Raw genomic sequence first — 23,086 nt, forward strand, 5'->3', positions numbered from 1 at the left:
GAGAGGTCTTCAAGCATCGTATAACCTGTCAGTTTGTTTTCACTCTGGATCTTTCTCCTTCAATAAGATTTGATTTCCAAAGTCTGGCATATAGTTATTGTAGGTGGTTATCTGAATTGTAAAAGGTGCTTTCCCATGCAACAGGGAAGGCACAATCTCAGATTGTCTGAGCTTTGAATACAAGGGTGTCAGTAGTTCCGTAATGGTCTGTTTGTATTCCCGTCTCTTGTGCATGCTGATTTAAATTAGTTTTGAGTTTAAACGTGGTGTGATCATATACATTTTTATGGGTTTTTCCTGATAACACAACAGAGACTTTAAGGGCTTCCTTAGCACAACAAGATTGGGGCGGGGGGGAGAAACCTGGGATGTTTGTTTGATCCCTTTTCTCTAGAGAGACATCTTTGCGGGGTTGGGGTTTTTGTATGTGGTGGTTATTGCAGGTACAGTTTATTTATAATTTTGTGTGTGAGGCTACTGTTCTGGTTTAATCAAAGTCAAGGAAAAAAATAATTACTTAAATGTACAGTGTTTTTAATAAGAGATGTTTTCTCAGGCATTTCACTGCTTTCTAAAGATGTTTTTGAAGCTGAACAGAGCAAATTCGAGTCTACAATTCCCAGTAAGGCAAAGACCTGACATCCTCTGGAGTTTTGCCTAGAGTTGTCCTGAGTGCGAGCAGATACTTAGTATACTTGGTGTGCTGTTACTTGCCTAACAACTGATGGCAGCTTTTATTACAAAAAGATGATCTCCAGGGTGTGCTGTCGAATATGCTTGCTGTCCCATCCCCCTTCTCCACACACATAGCTATTCTATCAACCGTAGAGTAAACGTCTAAATAATAACAATTGGAAGGTATTAGTCTTTAGGGACTTCGTTTGCTTATTTACTATGCAGCCCCTTCTCTCCTAATAATTGTAGGCTGTTTTGTAGTCAGTTCACCACTGTTGCAGGTGAGAGTCTTGCAGATGAGAAGGTGTACAGAAGTTCTAACTTCAAGCCATTGGAGAGGATGCTGGCAGAGGATGTCGAGTGGGCTTTGTGGAGTGGAAGGGGCCATGTACGGCCCCAAGCTTGGCACTGCTCTGAGGCAGCTGGGGCTGGTTCAAGTGAAATCTCTGCTTGCTTTGGTGACATAGGAAGAGGATTGAGTTACGTAGTGAGGAAGGGAATCTGCAGTGTAAAAAAACCGCAACGCCTTGAGGTTAATCCTGTAGCTGGAAGCACTTGTCAGCCCTGCCACACCAGTTGTGTCATCCTTGCACATGGGAGGGATGCCCATGCTCTCCTTCCTACAGCCCCTCGCATGCAGTGTGAGGGGCCCAAGATGCCGTTCAGCTGCCCTCCTGGCTCTGGCACAGCGTGTTGCCCTTTGGTATCTTCAGGCAGGAGTGTGGGTGGCTGAAGCCACTTGCCTGCCACAAGGTAGTGTGATTAAAGGAACACTGTGAGATGGTGACTACTGCATTGACCTGGGTGTTCTCAGAGGAGGGTGTTCTTAAGGACGCAGAAAGAGTAAGGAAGACTTTGACAGTTGTCTGGGTGAGGTGTGGGATGTTCATTATTTCTTTCCTCATCAGCACTGGATGGTTGGTGTCCCATCCTCTTGGCTGCTGCTTCTCTCTCTTTCAGGCCATGGATGATTGTTCTGGGCAAGGCAAAGTTTGGGGGAGGGCTGATGGGCAAATAGTTCTCCTACTGCAACAGGGAAGTTCACTGCAGGAAGGGGAAAAGGTGGAGGGTGGCTGTTACTGTTCTGCTCTAATCCTACCTGCTTTAGTTTGTGGTGCAAACAGAAAATGGAGTTTGGCTTTGGAGAAAAACTAAAGGCAGATTTACCACATTTGAGTAAACCTAAACTACGGCAAATAGGAACTATTCCATGTTCTGTGACCTCATTGTATCATTTACAATTACTTTGACATGATCAATCCTTTAATTGATAATTGACAGCTCAGCAAATCGTTATTAAAAGGGCAAACCTTGATGTCATTTTTATGCCACTCAACGAACAGGAAATTGTCCTCCACTCGAAGGGATCCAGTCCTTAACCCTAGAGGAAGGGGCTTCATCAGCAATTGTACCCTTTACAGGAATAGTTTTGTATTGATAGTTTCATTTCAGTAAACTGTATTTTGACTTATCTGTGGGCACAGCTGCAGTTTCTCCTTGGCTGATGGCAGAGTAGCTAGATGTAAAACCTTGAGCTTATGACCTAACAGGTATACATGGTTAGATGTAGATATATCTTGTCTAAATGTGTATCTGTATTTCTGTCTAGAAATATCTGCATAGGCATAACAATACATTTTATAAAGCTCATAAAAGCTTTGGAGGCATTCACAAAAACTCAAATTTACACATGTTTAAACAATCAACAAAGATCTCCAGTAGTGATTACAAGAACTGGGAAAAACAGTATTTCCATCTTTGTTTCTCTGTGGTCATAAAGATATGAAGATAAAAATCATAATGCCTACCTGTAATCTTAACTATCCAATCTTGTTTGAGGTGTGGCTTACTTGTGAAGTGGCTTTTTTATGTTGTCTGGAGGTTTATTGTTTTGGTTTTTTTCTGCTGGAGAACTACAGAAGCAGTTTTCACCACCCAGCTGGAGCCAGACTGTTGGAGGGGTTTTTTTGTGAAGCCATTTCTTTGATTGTCAGTTAAGAAATGTGAGTTTTAAATAGGCAATGATATAAACAAAATGAGAAACCAAAGTTTAAATAATCTATCTTACTAAGAGGACTTCTTTCAGTTTTTATGGGCCTCTGGTGCTTTTTTGGTGGTTCTCCAGAAAACCTCTCCAAAAGAAGATATAATAAAACAGTGCAAGCTCTGCTTGTGGCAACTTCATTTTCTACTGCAGCTCTTCCAGTTTACAATTTTACTTCCTATTTTTGAGGTGTACAAGGCTTTATTAAAAAAGAATAGCTGACAACAACAAAACCCCAAATGCAAAGGCAGCTTTTTTTCCACACTTCTTACATTCATAATGAGCACAAAGAGCTGAATACCAGGCCATGGGACTTTGCATCAGAGGGAACCTGTATTTTATGTATTATCACTCTTTCCAGACTTCAGTGTTAGTTCAGAGTGCCTACGTCAAATGTTTTCCTACAGTGTTTTTTCCTTTACTTTTTTCTTTAAATCAGCTTTCTAGCTGGATGTCTTGTTACTAGAAGTTGCTGTTGCTACCATGGGTGGTGTTGATGCATCCTTCTTTTCAAGAGAATATTCAGTGTGTGAATGTTATATGAAGTACTTTGCCTTTAAATTTTGGGAATCCATCTGTGCTGTCTGTATCTGTGGGTTTCTTCTTCAGTGGTAAGCCGGTGCAGTGGAAGTGTTAGTTAAAGAGAATTGACTTTGGAACTGGTGTACTTCTTCCTCTGAGCTGACTTTGCCCTTGTACTGAGAATATTTACAATGATGAGAACTCATTTGCTTCTCCTAAGCTTTAGCCAAATGTTTGACTTGTCATAATTTAACTATGATATAAGGCACACTGAGCTATTTAATATCAGTGTCAGAAAGAGCTACCAAGAGCCAGTTTTCACAAATCCAGTTTTAGTCTTTACGACTGGGATGAGTCATTTAATGTGATGCATTAAAGATAGGAAAGCAGGCAAGATGTTGAAGCACAGAGGTGTCAGTTCATCTTCTGCTTTTCATGTTCTAGAGATCTTTCCAATCAGGAGGAAATTTTTAAGCTGTCTGCAGTGTAACTTCATGAAGATACTGTGGTGTTTCCCAGAGAGCAGGAATTCATGACTCTGTTACTCTTGATGGGAAAAAAAATGTCCTTAAGAGTCCACTGAACTGAAGGAGTCCCCCTCCTGAGTTCATACAGTAGCATGACAAAGGTAGGATTGATCAAATAACTTGGCACATATTTCCCTTTTTTCCCTTATGATAATGTTGCGGTTTAAATCAGCAGAGGAGCTCAGGCCATAGATAATGAACATAGTATAGGTGGTAAGATGTACTCTGCAGGAGCACAAGGAACAGTGAGCTGTGTATTATAACAAGTATTTCTTGTCCACAGTAGCCTGCCATTATTGTTACCCAAAGTGTTCAGGAGAAACCCATCTGTTTCCCCAGGCTTTTGAAAATGTGGGATACACATGGGGACAATTTTTTGAGAGTGACGAGAGCCTGAATGAGTTGTGGCTTGCTGGCTGGTATTTTAAGGCTTTTTTTTTTTTTTTTTTTAACTGAGATTTTTTTAAAATCGTAGTTTAGTAAGTGGTAAAAGTGTCCTGCTTTGAGTTGATTTGCATTGGGAATGGACATCAGAAGATAAAGACAAAGGACTGCTTAGTGTTTCAAAGATGGAGGCTTTGGAGTTACTGCTTAACAAATGGTATGCGTTTACATTCACGCACAAGTGAAATCCACCCATTCTGAGAGGGCTTTATTAAAAGTCCAGCATTTAATAAGCAAGGATTCATAGCCGAGTTTGAGAGGTTTTTTGTGTTCCAAAGTGGCCCTCCACTTAAAATCTTTTTAAAAGAAAAGAAAACCCCTTTTCTGCTTCCTGGGGAAGTTTCAGTGCAAACCTACACAGCTTGTAGAAGGAGCTGTCTCAGTTGACTTTGTGTTTGATTCTTCAGTGGGCCGACTTCAGTCTCTTGCAATATCCTTTGTGTCACCACTTAAGGCTTGTGAAAGACCCGGTATCACAGAGATTACGGCCAAATTAATGCATCTCATAGCAATTCTAGAGTATTTAAAAGACTTTCCACCTGTTTCTCCCAAACTCCAAACCCTGAAAAACAGAGCAAGTTATTTTTGAAACTTTAATTGGAAAGCACTGTCCAAGCTTACTGAAGTCCTTGGGCATCTTCACTGTTTCCACTAAGCTTTTGATCACCAAATCATGTGGGGTTGTTTTATCTTGTTACTGACCAGATTATCAGGGATCTAGACTTTCAGGGAAGACTTGTTTTGTGCTTAGGCCCTTGAACAGAGAGCAACAGACTTCTGAACTGGCCTGTCCACAGCTGATGTCTGGATCTGGATTTTAGAAAGAATTTGTTCATTAGGTGCCAGGTTGTCTTAAATTACACACATTACTTGACCATGAAGCTCACTTGCTTGCTCTTGCTCTCTTGCCGAGTTTTTTTAGGGCTTTCCTCAGAATCATGGTAACTTCATGTTCTTCCCCCTACTGAAAAAGATTTAAAACCCCCCAAAAATATAAAGGAAAGCTTGGACTAGATTGGACTCACATTTCCAAACACAACAAAAATACCATGTAATGTTTAAATATAATGGAATTTTTAATTCTTTTTTTTTCTTTTGAGTGGGGAAGAGGTGTTTGCAAACTTGGGTTTGTAGTATTGGCTAGCTTTCTGAAAAAACACAGGAAGGTTGAGCTAAACAAGCTGTGCTACCTGTTCTCCAGCTACAGGTATTTCCAGCTGTTCTGCACTTAGAATTGCTGGCAAATATGGTAACATGGTTGTAATCTCAGGTTACTGCAAGTCAAATGAAACAGTGTCATCATTCTCATGGATCATGAGAGAGGAAGAAGTCAGACCCTGAAGTGGTTAATTGTGCTCTAAGGCACACAGAAACATCTGGGAGACAGCAGACAGGCTGACCTCAGCTCAGTCCCTGGGAGGATTGTGACACTGGTCATGGAAGCCATTTCCAGGCATATGAATGACAAGAAGGTGTCTGGGAACAGCCAAGCATGGATTTACCATGGGCAAATTGTGCCTGATCAGTATGATGAAGGCAGGGTGCTGTAGGCAAGGGGAGAGCAGAGGGCCTTGCTTACTTTGATGGTACCAAGGTTTTTGACGCTTCTGTTAGCATCCCTGGAGCCAAACTGGATACAGACTGGATGGATGGTTGGGTGGATTACACAGTGCATGAAAAATCAGCTGAACTAGTGGTTCAGCACTGAACTGGCAGAGTTACTGGTGGTATTCCTTGGGGGCTGATACTGGTGTCACTGTTTATATTTTCATTAATGATACAAATGATGAGGTGGAGTGCGCCCTGAGCAAATCAAAGGTGACACCAAATTGGTGGAAGTAGAAGATATGCAGGAGAGCAGAACTGTCATTCAGAGGAACTTCAGAAAGCTGGAGTGGGTGAACAAGAACCCCATGAAGTTCAACTAGAAGAAAGGCAGGAAACAGCTTTGCAGAGGAGATGAAGGGATCCTAATGGGCCGTAAATTGAATAGGACTCGGCATCGTGACCTTGTAGCCACGAAAGCAAACTGAAGGCTGGGCTGTGTGAGCAAGAATGTAGCCAGCAGGTTGAGAGAAGGGGTTTTCCGGCTCTGCTCTGTGCTTCTGAGACTGTGGACCCCCATACAAGAGAGACCAAAAGAGCTGGAGGCAGCACAGTTGAGGACCACCAAGGTGGTTGGTTCTGGAACACGTGACATACCAGGAAAGGCTGTGAGAACTGGTGGTGTTTCAGCTGAGAAGAGAAGGCTGAGGGAGGCTTCAATTTACTCCATCTATCTGTAGGACGGTTATGAAGAAGATGAAGGTAGACTTCTCGTAGAGGTGCACAGTGAAAGGACAGGCAAGAGGTAGTAGCCACAAGTTGCAGCAGGGGAAATTCTGGTTGAGCATAAGGAAGAATATTCTCCATGGTGAGGGTGGTGGAGCAGGTGCCAAAAGAGGTGGTGTGTTCTCTGTCCTTTGGCAGGGTCCTGAGCAGCATGATCCAGCTTTGAACTTAAGCCTGCCTTGAGCCAGGACTAGAGACCTCCAGGTGCTGTGAATGTAGGCTTTAATACTTCACTTTTCTTGAAATAATGGTTTGTTAGTGCATGAAAATGAGTAATTGTCTATTTTTAAGGGGAACGATGCAAAGATCTTTGCCCTAAATCCTTCACATGCAGCTCATGTCAAATTCCTAGCTTTAGATCTTTTGAAGTGGACATTGCTGAATCATGTGATTGTCTTTCCATGAATTAAAAATAAGCCAAGTCTCTTTCTCCTTAAAAGGGACTGTTATGTTCAGCAGAACTCGAGGTGGTGATGCATTTTTGCAACATTACTGAGAATGCATATGGCTTAAGAATGGGAGCATTGTCTAAGCCCTGCTTGCTTTTGATGGTTTAGTTTGAAGCTTATTTGAGAGAAAGATTTTGAGGGTAAAACTCTGCAAACCATGTCTTATGGCTTAAAGCCACCTCCTCAGCAAAGAAAAAATTTTCTTGGTAGCTTGCTTCCTTCCAGGAGTTTGAAGTCATCCATTGAGCTTCAGGAGAATGTGGCTATAACACTGCAGTGAAATGCCAACCATTAAACATAGGTGCATTCAGTTACACGCTTCTGATCTTTGTGAATATTGCTCACCCTTATACAGGATTTTCTAATTCATAATGATATTCATGTAGCTCTCCAATAAAGCAATTTTTTAAATTATTGTATGGAAGATGGTAAAAATACTTTTTTTTTTTTTCTTCTTAATTTGCTTAAGCTGTGTGGGTTTGACCTTTTCGATCAAATGAAGTAGCTTAAGACTGCATGCAGAACTTCAGCTTACATTTCACTTGCATCTACATTTCACCTGCAGAAAAGCCATAGGCTTAGGCTTGGTGTTGCTTGGCATCCTGGGGGAAGTTCTTGTCTCAGATCATTTTGATGTGTGGGCACACACCTGAAAGAATACACAAAATACTCTTATCCTAAAAGGGCTAGCAACCATGTAGGCCAAAACTTCCATGCTTTCCAAATTAAACGCACATTTTTATTTAGTGGGTTAATTGAACAGTGAAGTGCAACAATTTAGGCAATGAGATATGGAACTATGGGACTTAAAATTATTTCAGTTATTTTGATAGGTGTTAAATGGGGAGTTTAACGTGCTGAGTAGCAAAGCTATATTTTTGAGGCTAGACATGCAATGCGATAATACTCTTCCAAGGGTTTTTAAAGTAACATTTATTCCCTTTTTTTTGTCTGTGCATTATGAAATTTTATTACTTTCTGGCACTTTGTATGCCCTATTCTCATATTGAGGGGCAGCTTTGTGATTTCCTGCATCTCCACCTCTTTACATTGTTTTTTATCTAATTGCCCAAAGGCAGTTGCACTATCCTAAAAATTTTCCAGGACCTGTACATGGATTATTACGCTGAGGATGTTGGATAAGCCCCAAATCAGGTAGACAGATTACATGGTATGTTTAAGGGCTTGTACGCATCACGGATGGGAGACTGTGCTCAGGTCTAGAAGTGAGATGCTTCCAGGTTTGTCCATGTAACATTCCATTGACACGAGCAGTGTGGGTTGCCTAGTGAACTCCTCCCTGCTGGTGTCATGGTGGGGTGATGCAGCTGGTTTACTGGGGCTCTGCCGCGCACCAGCGGTATCAATCACCCTCGTGAACATGGGTGGGTTAGCAGGGGCACCAGCATGCTCTGCAGAGTGGTCCGTGCATGTGTGCCTTACCATCTGAATTCTGCAGCTCTGTGGAGGCCCACCTGGAGGTGGATCCTAGAGCTTGCCTACTGGGGATGTTTAATGTCTTTGTAATTAACTATGTAACAAGCACACAAAAAGGATTGCTGAACGGGAAAGATTTCAGTTTCTTCATCTTATATCTTCTGGAAGGGAGAGATGGAAGAAGGGGGCAGGGGCTGGGATCAGAGTTACAAGCTGTCTTCCCAGTTTGACCATGGATTTGGTTTTGACCTTTTTTTCAAGATATTTCATCTGTCTCAGACACTTTCCTAACTGGAAAAAGGAAGCTATCGAAGTTCCCACCTTTTATTAAAGTGCTTTCAGATCTGGATTCAAGACAGAATGAATTAAGAGCTAAGCATTTTAATTTTATTTTTTTTTCTTTTTCAAGTGAATTTGATTCTGCCACAGCAAGGTAGCTAACAAATCTTTCAGTAGAAGTTAATAGATGATGGTGTTAGGTAATGGTATGTTTTTAACTTTGTCTCTGTTTCAAACTCCGTGTTCTAATACTTCATAGAGATAGACTCACACAAAATTATATATATATCTCACTGTAGGTCTATCAAAGTATGTTACAGAACAACAACATTGTCCTTTTAGGCTTTCAGAGGTCCATTGTAAAGAAGCCCAGATACTTTCATTGGTTGGTTGGCTACCTGACACTGACTTACGTATTTGTGTATGGGGATTTCTAGATAGAGACACAAGCATGTACGTGCCGTTACATACACACTGAATTCAGGATTTTATGTGCTCTGCATGTTGCACAGGTTGCCTGCATGGCATACACTGCAGGTTTGGTGCCTTCTTGAGAACACTGTATTGCACGTGCACTTTTAGGTATTTTTTGGGATACCTAGGCAGCCCAGTTTCTTATACTTGGAGAATAAGGGGTTATTTGAGGTGGGAGACAGAAGACCTGAAGTAATTTTTCCTATTGTGAGACTAATACTGTTAAGTCACCAGACTTAGCTGAGTATCAAAGTTTTGAGCCTGTGTAAGATCACGGGTAGTGTTGAGTGTAAAACAGAAGCCTCTTGATATGGCACTGTGGATTTTTGGCTTTATCCGGCATGAGGAATGCTCTAGAACATGCTTTGTTCTCCAGGATTTTCTCATACATTCAGTTGAGGCCCTAATTACTTACGGACTTTAACATGTCAGAATTTTCTCATGGTAAGAATTCATTAAGTGGTACTGAAAAGCTCTAAATAATGAACTGTCATTTATACCTTGTTTTGTTTTTATGGATTTTATTTTCCCTTTTAATTCCTTAGTCCTGAAATCAGCTGTCTTCTGGCGCAAATTCAGTGCATTTGAATACTTAAATTTAGGCTTAATTTAAGCATCTACTTACCATTGCAGTACTAAGAGTCAAATAATAAGATACCAGTAAGTGGTAGAAATAACAAACTTTTAAAAAAAATTTTAGAAGTGGGAAAATTATCTTTAAATACCAAATTGAAATAAAAATTAAAATAACCACTAGATGGCACTTGAAAATTGTGTATTGAGATAGTACAACTGCTTTCAAAATCATTACAAATTTTGATAGACTTAGAAGGATTTTATGTGGATCTGGGTAGTTCTGAGAGATGGTGATTCTGAGAGATGATGACTCCAAAAACAGAGTCAAAAGTTCCTTTAGTTGTATCTCTTCTGTGATCAGATTAGATCACTGCACTAAGGAATCTAGTCTGCATTAAAATCTTGTTCCTGATGCTTAAAATTCTGCCTTTAGAAAGAAGAGAAATGCATGTATAACTGATGAATATGTGCTAATTTGTTTGTTTTCCATTTACTTTCACTTATATCCAGCTTTTTAATGAAATTCCGCTCTGTCCTGGCATTCTGTTTACCTTCTTGGGTTATGCTTAATTTGAGATACAACATATTTTGACAAAGTGTTGCTGCTTTAACTTCTTTTAATGTTATTTTAGGTCAATAGCTTGGAAATTAACCCAGAGTCTGGTAGGGAAGGGTTCAGGCAGGGAGCAGACTCCAAAGGTTCACTTTTCACGGATTATTTGCTTTACTCACTTTATCTCTTGGTAGGGGGAGAGGATCGAAGGAGATTGTGACAATTTGATTTTGCAGGAAATATGATAGTAGCTAGGAATTTCTTATCAAGTCAATCTTGTGGTATTTTTGTCAGTGATCATTTCACAAGCCTGTTATATTTGAAATTTTCGTGTAGCCTCTTTATTGTTGTTTCTGAGATGCGTAAGAGTTACATTACCATGATTTATGAGCCAGGATGAGCAAAGCTGAGTAAATACTGTCTGTAACCATTAATTTGATTCTTCTGTAGGAGCAGTGGGTAGTAGCTGTGTCGAGGGGTTGTTTGGACAACTGTCATCCTATTGTACTTGAGTTGAAGAGAGCGAAAGTAGACAAAAGTATAGTGCTGGGTTGTGCAAGGGTATTTAATGGCCTATTAAATACGTATTAAGGGACAAATTCTTTCATTTGCTTACACAGCTGTATATGGTTCCCCTGACACTGGTAGTAATTATGACTGAATTTTATTATGAAAGCTTCGTTACGCACATGGTAAACCTTAGAAAGGATTACAGTAGCGATGGACACAGCCGCATTGTCCCAGTTTTGCAGAAGACGCCGAGACACAATCGACAAGAGGTGAAAAGGAGAATCAGAACAATTTTCCCATTCAGCCACACTCACCCTGCGATGTCTGCTGCAGAAACGTCTCCTCTTTTGTGCTGTTCCCGCACTGTGCAAAAGCACTTGGCTGTATTTCTGCTGTGACTAGGACTGTACAGCAATTCGTATGCCTACTAATCAAAGATAAAAATTAAGCTTTGGGAGTGGCAAATCAAAAATATTGACTTTTTTTTTTTCCATTCACAGTGTCTCATCCTCTGAACGCTGTGAGCAGAACTCCAGGCCATTCCTCTTCACGTAGTGAATTGAAATTAACATAAAATTTCAATCTGACTGAGTTCTGACCCGATAGGTGCTTCAGTGAAGAAGCTATTGCTGAACTGCAGATGCCCTCGTGGGCGTGAGCTGATGGGAGTACCCATGCACTGAAATTTATTAATCTGTAGCCGTCTTACCTGTGATCTCCTTGGCTCTAAAGCTCTTTACTCTGAGATTAACTGTTTAGTGACTTGCAAAAGCTAGAGAGAACCCCTGGTGATCCAGTTAACAAATCACAAAGGTGGTAATTTTAGGACGATATTAAAATAATGGCAAAACACAGGAGTGACAGGTGTCTTTTTAGAAAAATTGCTCTTCATGCAGGGTTGGGTAGTCCTGATCACACAGGAGCACAAAGCAAATTGTTTGATGCGTGTATGTGAGTGCTCTCACAGTTCGGGACCCTTGTTTTCATTGCTGTTGGGCAACTATTCTGTCAAAATTTCTCCCCTGCTTTAACTTGCTACAAGTCAGTGGTTTTTTGGATTGTGCTGTTGCTATGGTCTGTGATGCTCTGCAGACAACTTGCCTCCTGTCTGAGAGGTGGTTGCATTTCACAGTCTGTTCTGGAGGAAAAGTGCACTGTTGATAGATTGCTCTGGCGTCAGCAGAGGGCTTTTGTAGTGCCGTTGTTGTTATCCCCCTCTCGGTGGGAGGAAACATTGCAAAGTAGGTTGGGCTCTGCCTCCTCTGTGTTTTGAATTTCAGGTATTTATTCTGCTCACCTTCCTGGGTTTGTTGGCTCTCTCGCCTGGTGTGGCAGCAGATGTAGGAGCAAAAAAATGCTGCTCTGGAGCAAAAGGATGCCAAAGCTTGCTGGCTGGGTGGGTCACGTCTCCTTCTCCTGAGAGCAGGGCACAGGTGTCCCATCCCCTGGGTGACTGAACCCACCTACATACCCAGGAGGCCTGGCGCTGCTCCCCAAAGCCTGGCTCCTTTGCCTTGGCACTGCACAGGGCATGCAGTGAGGGAAACCCCCGCCTGCTCTCCAGGAGCTACATGCAAAGGCAGCTGCTTGACTGATCCAGGTGGATTTTCCCAGGGGATGCATATGACTGTGGGCAGACCTACTGTGGCCATTGGTTGGCATGTGGGGTGGTTAGTGCCAGGTGACCCGAAAGGCAGCTCTCACCCTCACAAATGCTTGTTTTCTACGCTTTGACCCAGAAATTTTGGCTAGCGGAGTGTCACTGGAGTCTTGTTAATGTTTTGGTGAAGCATGCGTAGCTGTGGCTGTGACTCTGGGTTTCTTGTTTTGTTGTTTCTGCCTGTGCAGATGCTGAAGGCCGAAAGGAATTCTGCAATAGGAAGTATCCTACTGTAACTTAAGTTCAAAGCAAAAAAAGGCCCATTTTGGTTAAGACACGAGTCTCCTGTTTGGAGACAATAATGCATTTGAATAAAGATGTCAGTGATTTACACCTCCAAACCAAACCTATTTCTGGAAGGCAAGCTCCCCCCCAGCTGCACCAGCCAGCTGCTTTGCAGAGGCCTGCAGGAAAATCATTTGGGGGCTTGGCTGGTGGTTTATTTACATGGTGTGCTGCTTGTTGTTGGGGTTTTGTTGTTTTGTGTTTTTTTGAAAAAGTTTACTTTTGAAAAGGGCGACGCTTAGGTTCGAGCTTCCCTTCCCCCTCCCTGCCCCGCCCCCCCGGCTGTCCGTTTGGAACCCCCTGGGCTGGGGCGGTTTGGAGACCAACAGCTCCAACAGCAGCTCCAGCTCCTCACCCGCTGCCCGGGGTCGGCTTCTGCTCTGCATCTTCCCTCTCCTCAAGCCCCGAGCTCGCAGGGAACCCGCCCTGAGAAGGCCTCGGGCATCTCCTTGGCTTTTCTCTGGGCCCGCAAAGGTCCCCTGCAAGGGCATCGCTCAGCAGAGCTGCCGAGTGCCAGCGTGGCTTCTGCTCCTCCCCGCAGCAGGTATTTACTGACATTTCCCTCCTCCCAGAACACTGGCTGGTGGCTTGACGTGCCTCGAGAGTCGCTGCATGGGTGCAGACGGCCCTAAAGCAGCCAACGTGCCCGGCCCCTCGCCCCTGGGTTTGGTGCGGTTGGAGCAGTGCCTGGCCAGCCGGTGGGACCCGGCCCCCCCCCGCAGCCCAGCAGCGGCACCAGCCGCTGGATGCACACTCGTACCCCCTCTCTGCACCCCAGGAGTGCTGCCCCCGGGGGCACAGCTGGCCAGGAGGGTGCCCTGCAGCCCTCGCCCACCACTGCTCCCCGGCAGCCTGGCTGTGGCACAGCGTCCGGGTCCAGCACCCCGAATCCTCCTGCTCAGCCCCAGTGTATCCAGCACTGGGTACCAGTGCCCTGATGCAGTTAACCGCTGCTTCATCACAGCCCCGGCACAGGTCACCGTTGACACTTGGTAGCAGCAGCATTTCTGAAACCTCCTCCTCGCTTGCCCAGGGACTCGTCCTCCACGGCATGCCTATCCCTTCTGCTCCCCAACTGCTGTGCCATTTGGGCAGGCGTGTTTCCCCTGCACCCCCCCACCCCCCCCTCCTCCTGGGTTTAACAGTCACTTACTGAGCAGGTGTTGGGTTTGTGGATGTGCATTGGTTTTTCAGTGCTTTGTTTTGATGTGGAAGCACTATGTTTCTGCTAAAGAGAAACAGCATAGCCCCAACAATACACGCTTTTCCTGCAGGGTCAGTGGCTTGCCGTTTCAGCCGTGAGTTTCGTTCAAAAGCTTGGTGCAAAATAGAGCCGAACTTCTTGTGCGCAGCCTCAGCAAGTCCATTTGAAAAGTATTGGTCACTTTGTTATTTTTTAAAAATTAATAATTAGTGTTTGAAGTCCTGACTTTTTTTCAGAGATTAGGTTTATTTCGGATAAAGCGTAGTAGAAAACAAAAGCTTAACCATTTGCTAAATAATTTCTCACTTTTATAAAGGTTATTTTTGTAGATCTAAAAGTCAGTTCCTGCAAGCCTGGTAGTTGTTACCTTCCAGTGCTGATAAGTTTAAGATAAATTTACTGATTTGGTTTTACCTAAAAGTGTCTGTTACCTGGCATTCAGACTGGGGAGGGAACATCCAAATGGATGGGAAAAAAACCCCAAACAACAACAAAATGAAAGACATTAGAAAAGTGGGAGTGGTGGTTGTTTTTTATAAAGATTGTCCAAACTCCTATCCAAGCATCTTACTTGCATTCAATACATGTTAAGTACATTTTAAAAATGCTTTTTTAGTTGCATACTTGAAATATCATGCACCACTTAGTTTCCATAATTAGATCATTTGGTTTTTTACTTTTAGCATGTGTGGTAGGGACGATGACACACGGTGACTTGGGTAGTTTGCTCATCAGTGCCGTTGCCCTTCATGCCACAGCCCTGGGGGTCCCTGGGTGCTGGGTGACCCCCCCCGCAGACACTTCCCCTCTGCTGCCCCTATACTGCTGCCTGTGAGGGAGCACTCTAACAGGCTTGGCCTCCTTTTCCCTTCCCATCAGCAGAGGCCACCCACTTGAGCTCTGATTATGAACGTGGAAAATAGATTATTTGCTGATGTCTGTTATGTATTCAAAGCCTATCATTTTGTCTTTGTCGAGCTAAATGATGCTAGTTTTCACAGAGCTTTCCTTTATTTTTCTTTGCCCTGTTCTTCATTCTTTTTTCTTTTCTTTGCCTTTTTTCACCCCCATTTTTATGTGTCTTTTTACTGTTTGCTTTCTTTGAGTGTGTTTTCTAGACTACAGCTACGAAGATGTAGTTTAACAAATAGTTTGCCCTACCAACAACAGTCACTTACTGGCAGCCTAACCATGATATGCTCTTAACTTGGTTTTCCAGTACCATGGCTAACGTAGCACTCCCAAGTTCGGGTTATATACTGCATTTCAGGCCAAGTGGTGGTTGAAATACTCACTTGGCCCAGTAAGGTCCAGTCATCTGTGTTTTGTTTTCTGACAAGCATGTCAGGAAAACCCAGTAGTTAAGATCTATCTGAAGCTTTGTCTTTTTAATTTCCTAATCAGTTTACTTGTGTGCTGTAATGATAGGATCCAGTTCTTAAGTGTGTCTTTTGAGGGCAATTTTGTAGCAGACAGGGTTTGCCTGTCTTTCACTTATTTTAATGAGGACACTCATAAAGTCTCAAGAACTCCCTGCAAAGTAAATACTATTATATATCTTCATGTTGTCTTTTGTGAATGAAGAGAAAAAAGAAAACTGGGAAGAAGAGCAAACAAGAAATCATTATTTAAAATAAGCTGTCATTAAAAGACTTTGCAGTAGATTACATATCTCTTCGTGACTTTTCAAGCTATATTTCTTATATTATGCTTGAGTCTCATAAAAAGTTTTGTGTTCATTTAGTATCTTTTAAATCACAGTTGCCTGAAATAGTGACGAAAGCACACCTGAGCAGAGTATTCCTTGCACAAATAGGTTTTTTCTATGTATTGAACGCGTGAGGTTTTCTTGTTCAGTGTAAGGTTTTCTTGTGCCATGCTGTGCACTTACTGTCTGTGTGGTTTCCTTTTTAGAAGCAGATTTGGATAGAGCTAGCGCTTGAAATGCCCTTACAACCATTCTTACTAATAGCTCTGAAGAATTAAGTATGACAGAATTAACTAAAAGCAAAACTAAATGATACGCACATAAAAAAGGCAAGTGAACACCAGTAACAAATTTATTCTCCCCCAAACTTTTATTTCTTAAATGGAAGCATCCTGATACCATGCTAATGGTGAGTGCAACATAAAGTGCTTTCCGTACTAGACAAAATCTGGTTGATTTCTTTGCATTAAAAAACCCTGAAGAACACTTGTTTCTTGTGCGTGTGTGAATAAGCAGAGAAAGAGTAGAGCTGAAGTTTAAAATGGACTTTTATTTTATATTGCTTTTATTGTTCTTCAATAGGCATGAAAGATTTACTTTAAAAAAAATAAACAAATTCTAAAAAGTTCTGTTTCTTTTGATGATCTTGGAGTTTAATTTTATGTATTAGAGAACAAAGAAAGGAAGCAACTCAGATCTGAGTTTAAGAGAATAAGGAATAATTTAAAATCATTTATGAAGATGGAAGTGTGTCATTAAAAACTAAGTAGGACTTGTTGCTGCGTTCCTAAGTGTTTCATGTGGTGACAGTCTATCCCAAACCTCTGCTAGCAAACAGGACTCCATTGAGTCTCAGCATGTCTCCCGTTAAACCATCACATCTTCGAAAATTAGAAAGCTCATTATTGGCTTTCCGCTGTGAAACAATAAAGAATGTATTCACTGACTGGTCAGTAGTTACTGCCAACTATTTTTTGTCCTTCATTATGGAAATATTCTGGTGCAGTTATTCAAGTGCTAAAATAAATTTATTTTTAAAAACCCCCTTTTTGTATTCGTCTAGGTGTATTTTACTGCCAGCAATCTCCTTTTGCTTTTATTTGAAAATTAAAATGCCTCTTCAGCGCACTAGACCTGTGAGAACACTAACTCATTTCCCACTCTCCTGCTTCTTTGTTGAAACAGCTTGGGTCACTGACTCAGTAGCCCTCAAAACACTAAACTATTACTGTCATAGTTCGGTCCTCTTTTTTTCTCTTTGATACTTGTTTTTAAAGTAGTAGAGAGTTTAGTGTAAAATGGAGGAGAAGGTGTGGAAAATCCACATGAAACTTTCCCTTTGCTCCTTTGTACCAATAATATGCCTGGAGTTAGCTGAGGGTGCAGCTGGACTCCAGGAAATGTAGTTTTAAGGTAACAGGAAAACAGAAATTAATTTCCATTGTCCTCATGGAAATGAATGATGTTCAGACATTCTTCTGTGGAGAACCTTCCAACAGTCACTACACCACAGTCACAGTTCACATCTCTGGCTTTTGCCTTTGCAGGTCTTGGATTTCTTTTTAGGCCATATTACAACATGTGCCTTACAACACTTGGTTACTTTTGAAGACCTTTATAGTCATTTTGGTGTTTGTGGATGTAGTTTGGGAAGTGCCTGGTGAGTGCAGCTTGTTCAGCACAAGCACTGGTGGCATTCTTGCTGACAGATCAGCCATGGGGTGAGATAGTCCCAAAATTAGGACCGCAGAAGTTGGTCACCTGTCTATATCAGGTTTTCTAAGTAACAGAGGAGGATAGGAAGAAAATAAAACTTAATGAAGGTAGTCGAACACCTGTTAATGAACACTTAAAAAATGAAGACTTGCATACAGTTTTGTAATTGAAATAAAAGAGTATGCTGTAAAAAACTAAACAATCATTCTTCTCCCCTGCTCCCCCCCACCATCCAGCTCTTTTCTAAGTTGTTTTTTTTTTTTTTTTCTCTGAAGCCCTATTAGGTATACATATTTATAAGACATCCAAGAAAACTGATTCTTTGATTAATGTTTCCAGGATGAAAAAGGAAGTCATACGGCCAGCACACACAAAAAAATGGGGGAAAAAACCACAAACCCTTAATTTTTTTTACTGTTGCAATGTCTCTGTAACATTTGATCTGTATCTCCACTAAAGGTAGGTGTAGAACATCACCCTGAAGGTATCTCTTGCTGTCAGTAGATCATGAATGTTAGCCTTGACAGGTGTCCTCTGGTGATGTTAGAAAGCATATATGGCTTATTTTAAGCAAAGCTGTCCATACTTAATGTCTTGTCTTGTTGAAATATTCCTACTTTCTCCTTAGTGTCTGTCACTTTTTTGTCATCCTTAAGCTGAGAAATACCCTGTAAAATCTTGTCTGATTTGAATTGTTTTTCCTCTTCCTAACTTTTGAAGCCATTACATCTGCCTTAAAAGATGCATGATGTTTTTATTGACACTGTAGAATAAATATTTTTTTTGTGACCAGGTTCATAAAATCCAGTTATTGCAAACTTTGCACTTTGGGTGCTTTGGTTCTTCTGTAATTTTAAGCCACAAAGGCTGCCCATGAGTTGTTCTTTGACTTTGCTAAGCTTAAATGCAGGCTTCAGTTCTTGTAAGGTCCAAGTCCACCTCTCTTTTCAAAAGCTTGCTGGTAGGGATGCTTGCCAGCACTCTCAGATCCCTGAGAGGGAGAGAAGGAGCTGGTATTTCTGCTTGCTTCTGTCTGCCAGCTTCCTGTCTCCCATACAAAACAAGCAGCTAATATGCTCTTGATGATGTGTTGAGGTGAAAAAAAAAAAAAATCAGATAAATAAATAGAATCTGAAGAGCCTACTAGATTGATTCCATCAATGTTTTGCCATTCAACAAATAAATAATGCTAGTAAAACTTGCACTGTCATTTAATCATATGTGGATTCATTTGACCATGGACTTGTCTAAGTAATTACGTCTTGCCAAAATCTTCCATATAAAAAAAATGAATTGAAGTGTCCATGTTAGCTGTGTTTTGCATATGATTAGATTTATTTTTTTATGGGACACCTCTCATAATTATGTCATTTTATGTGACTGTAGCAACAGTGATGGCAGAAATGCCCATGAAGTGTAGGGAATGAATTGCCCATGAAGCAATCCAAAAGAGAACAAGTACATCACACTGTGTCAGTATCCGTTTTTTTAAAGTCCCATGTGATGTACTATAGAATTAGAACATTTTTCGGTATGCCAGTCCTCCATTTGACTGAGAGATGCATCAGCAAAAGATGAACACAAAAAGTCTCTGAAATGTAGATCAAAACTTAAGAGAACATGAATAAGCAAAAATGAAGAAAAAGGATTCGAAAACACATAATTATTTAAAAATAAGGGCTGAAATCGAGTTTATCTGTTCATGTCATGAATGACCCACTATTTTATAGGAATGGAGAGAGATCACAGAGTATATAGCTTGACATACTTCGGGGGGGGGGGGAGGCTTCTCTGGGCCATGCTATAGAAGTAGTTTGAAGTTAGTCTGTAGCCTCAGTCCCTCCATGAGTGGGATTAAATCAGGAGGACTTCTGTTGTTGCCCATTGCAGAGATTTACTCCGAAGTGGAAGCAAAGGGTGACTGTGTGTTTTCTTGTAGTAAATGGTACCTGTATAATAGCCAGGATCTGACTTACGCTGTGTCTTGGATCTCCTAAGTGCTTGTTCAGCTGGTAGGGTAATGACCTCTTTATAGTAGAACTGCTGCTTCAGGGTGAACACTAGGGTAAAATGGTTCACAATTTAAGAAAGCAACCTAATGAACTCCCTTGAATTCCTGGAGCTGAGCATATTACAGCACTAGTGCGCAGTGAGATTTGGTTTATTTATTTAGGGGTAACTGGGTGTTCAATACCTAGCCTTCATGCATAGAAGACAAAAATTACTTGTGAGCTGGGTGGTAGTAGAGAGACATAACATACTGATATCCCCTTTGGGATTTACAAGGTGACTGGTGTCTAGAGTTTGTGCTGCTTTGCCGAGCTCAACACGGAGCATAGGCAGGGCCTCAGAGATGATGGAGAACATGTGTAAAATCCACCGTGGGATCACTTAAGCCCTGTAAAGTTTTATCTTGCTCATCTATTGAGGACAACAGGCAGAGAGGTGCCAGCTAAAGGTCATGCTGTTCTTGAGACTTCAGCTGAGTTTTGTAAAGGAGCATCATGGAGCATTCTTCAAACATAAATTTAGTTTCACACTAACAAGTTGGAAGGCTACCAGTAATACTTCCTTACTTAGGACTGACTGTAGACAGAGACCATACAATTAGCTCACCTCGATAAGGTGATTACCTCAGTGGTAAGGGCTGGAGTAGCTGACTCCTTGTACTTCTAGTGCATTTATCCTGCTCAGAAACTTTATTAACTACAGTAAGAGGCAGATCTCTATCATTTAACAAACTCTGAGACTTAACTCATCTCTGCTACCCACAGGAGCTGAAGTTCCTGCTTGAACAGCAGCTCAGCTGCTTTTGTCAATTTGTGTCCAGAAATACCCCAAACAAAACCAAATGGTGCTTCAGCACTTTAGAAAGACAGACAGATGGGGAGCACAGTGCAGTGTGGTACATGGCGTAGGTCACGGTGGGATAGAAACAATTTCAAACTTGCATTTCATGATACTGGATTGCAGCTTGATTTTCCACACTTCAGTGTTCTTTCAAAGCCAAAGTTGTTTGTTTCTGTGTATTTGGATCCCATTTGCAAGTCACAGACAAAGATTTAGGTGAAATAGTGTGTGATTACGTGCCATAGAATACTCACGGAAAAGACAGGACTTGGTTACAGAAAATGAACAGAGGAGCGAGTGCTGTGAAATCAGAGTTTAAATGTGTTCCAGGTAGGAGCGGCATGATGGGGACAACAAAGTGCGGAGCTTAATGGCAAGCTGCTGTGAAGTTACAGGGCATCCTTAACTGGTGGGAGCCAGGTACTGCTGATGAGTGTGGTGGAGCTAACAAAATCTAATACATACCTTGGAAGATGCCATTTTTAAACGTAGTTTAAAATTTCTGAACCTGCTTCCATTAGGATTCAGTTGTTTCCTCCAGCAAACAGTGATTGAAGGTCCTTCAGGTTTCTGTGCTGTTGGAGTCTGCAGGGGAAGCAACTGCTTATCCACATTTCTGGTGCACACAAGGGCATATTGCCAAAATGCTAGTGAGTTATCCAGCAAGAAACACACATGGGAGAGAACAGCCAAAACCAGAATTAGTGATCGCTAAGTGGGTGGGATGCTTAGGAGCGTGGCCAGAGCTGTATGAGCTGTAGCTGCTGTGTGAGATGGTTCTGGTGAGGCATTTGCCCCAACAGTGGCACCAGGGCTCAGGCAACCGGTCTAAGTACTGGTGTTGCAGCTTTCCCTTCTGCTACTATAGGCTGAAATATTAGCGCTCTAGCAGGCATCTTCCAGAAAGCAGCATCCTAAAATGCAGTGTGGTCTTGTGGTGATAAGGCTCAACCTTTTTTCATGCCCTTCTCCTGAGGGTCAGCAACAGAGCTTCTTGTCTTTGCCTGTGGGACCAGGACATAACCCAGCTTCTTTTGTGAGACTTTGACAATTTTTGTTGGCTTCATAAAGATCTAGGTGGCTAACCACTCTCCAGGTTTGGTTTGTTTTGATGTTTGTGTTGTTTTCTTGGAAGACCAGCCACGCTCCTGTCAGGATTATCATTGATGTTATGTAGTATAAACAGAATGCTACGAGGGACCAGGCTCTGTGGGCAGCACTTGCTTGCTGTGGTATTTAGTACTCAGATACGATGTGCTGGTTATATTTATTTGTATATTTATTTGCCCCTTAGTTGGGTAGCAGATCTTTTAAGCCATCCCTTAAATTGGTAGTTAGCGTGTGTTAAGCATGTATTTTTACTGAGAAGTAGTTTTGAGGTATTTTTTGAGTAAGTACACAAGATAGGTGTGTAAAGAAATATGATTTACCTTCTGCATGCACTTGATTCAGCAGATGGTTTATTCTGTTTACTGTGTGGGAGCTCTTCTTGATGAGTACTTTGGAAGTGTCCGTAATTATTTCTGGTTATTTGCTTCAAATTTGTGTATTAAAATTCACTTGTCTTAAGCAGGGAGTCACATTTCCCTACTGCACCTTTTAATGGCATTTGGAAAAGCCTAGCTCATAGTGTCGTGGGTTTCTGCATCAACATTGCTATATATAAGTGTGTGATTAACAGATGAATGGCTGGCGATATGTTCCACTGCTAAAAAGAGGGATATCCTGACTTTTTCAGTGGCAAAATATGAAAAACTATAGTGGACGCAGGTGTGAGATAGTTGTGAAGTCTCTCACTCATTTGACTGAGTGAAGTGTGAGGGCTTTTCTGTTATCCTTCAGACAAGAGCACATTTCAGAGCTGGACAGGCTAGTGTCCTTGCTTCATGCTCTAAAATTGTATGTTGCTAATCTGAGCATTAAGTCCAAATGTTAAGATTGGAAAAGATACATCCATGCTGTTGTTCATAATTGGAATAAATCTCTATCTAATATTTTGACAAAAACTTCTGAGTATCAGTGCCCGGTATATTTGTCACTGGTTTGTTTAAGTATCTATATGATGGTCATTTATGCCTAAGGGTTTGTTGTGAACCTATGCCTGTTTTTGCATGACAGGTCACAGTAATGAAAGGCAGTAGTAGGAATAAGGATCATTCGACAGAAGGAGAAGGAACTGGGAAGCGACCAAAAAGAAAGTGTCTTCAGTGGCATCCCCTGCTTGCCAAGAAACTCCTTGACTTCTCTGAAGAGGAGGAGGAAGAAGAGGAGGAGGAAGATATTGATAAGGTAGACTTCATTGGATGCTTTGACCATAGAAGGTTAATGGTAGGTCAGATTCTCCCTAGCTGTGTTCTCTTGTGAACAAACACAGCCAATAAAAAGAAGTGTTGCTGTGCCCATGAGGCTTTAAAGGCAAGTAGCAAATAGCACAGAAAAGTGGATTGTCAGACATGCTTTTAAAATCCTGGACAAAACTCTCTTTTTTTTAGAGTTAGACTGTAAGAATTTTAACTGGGTTAATAACATGGTGCGTGTCTCGATCTCGATTGCTTAAGGTGGAGTTTCAACATTGTGTTTTTGAATGTTTATTTTAGACATGAAGTTAGCCTCTGTGTGATACCTGCTTCTGGTGGCTCTGATGACATACCAAGCTAATAGTTTCCTTTCTTTTTTAAGACTGAACAAAAATACAAAGATTAAAAGGGAAAAAGAACGAAAAAGTTGTCAACAATTTTTACTGTCTTTGCATGTGAAATTCAACTTATTCTCCAGAATATTGAGAGCACAGGTGGAATAATATGTCTCTGGTTTGATGCTTGCTATTTTGTTATTGTTCAGT

At 41.6% G+C, this 23,086-nt stretch overlaps 1 protein-coding gene across 4 annotated transcripts in view; it reads left to right on the forward strand.

Annotated features, from left to right (window-relative positions):
• Positions 1–23,086, forward strand: part of BBX (BBX high mobility group box domain containing) — a 148,048-nt gene that overhangs the window by 60,705 nt on the left and 64,257 nt on the right. For all 4 annotated transcript variants that reach the window (XM_074898697.1, XM_074898717.1, XM_074898707.1 and 1 more), the window contains exon 5: positions 22,363–22,533. In XM_074898697.1, coding sequence (XP_074754798.1) covers positions 22,372–22,533 — 162 coding nt within the window. In that variant the 5' untranslated portion in view covers positions 22,363–22,371. The remainder of the gene's footprint in view (positions 1–22,362; positions 22,534–23,086) is intronic.

Source organism: Athene noctua, chromosome 1, assembly GCF_965140245.1.
Source record: "Athene noctua chromosome 1, bAthNoc1.hap1.1, whole genome shotgun sequence".
Lineage (NCBI taxonomy): Eukaryota > Metazoa > Chordata > Aves > Strigiformes > Strigidae > Athene > Athene noctua.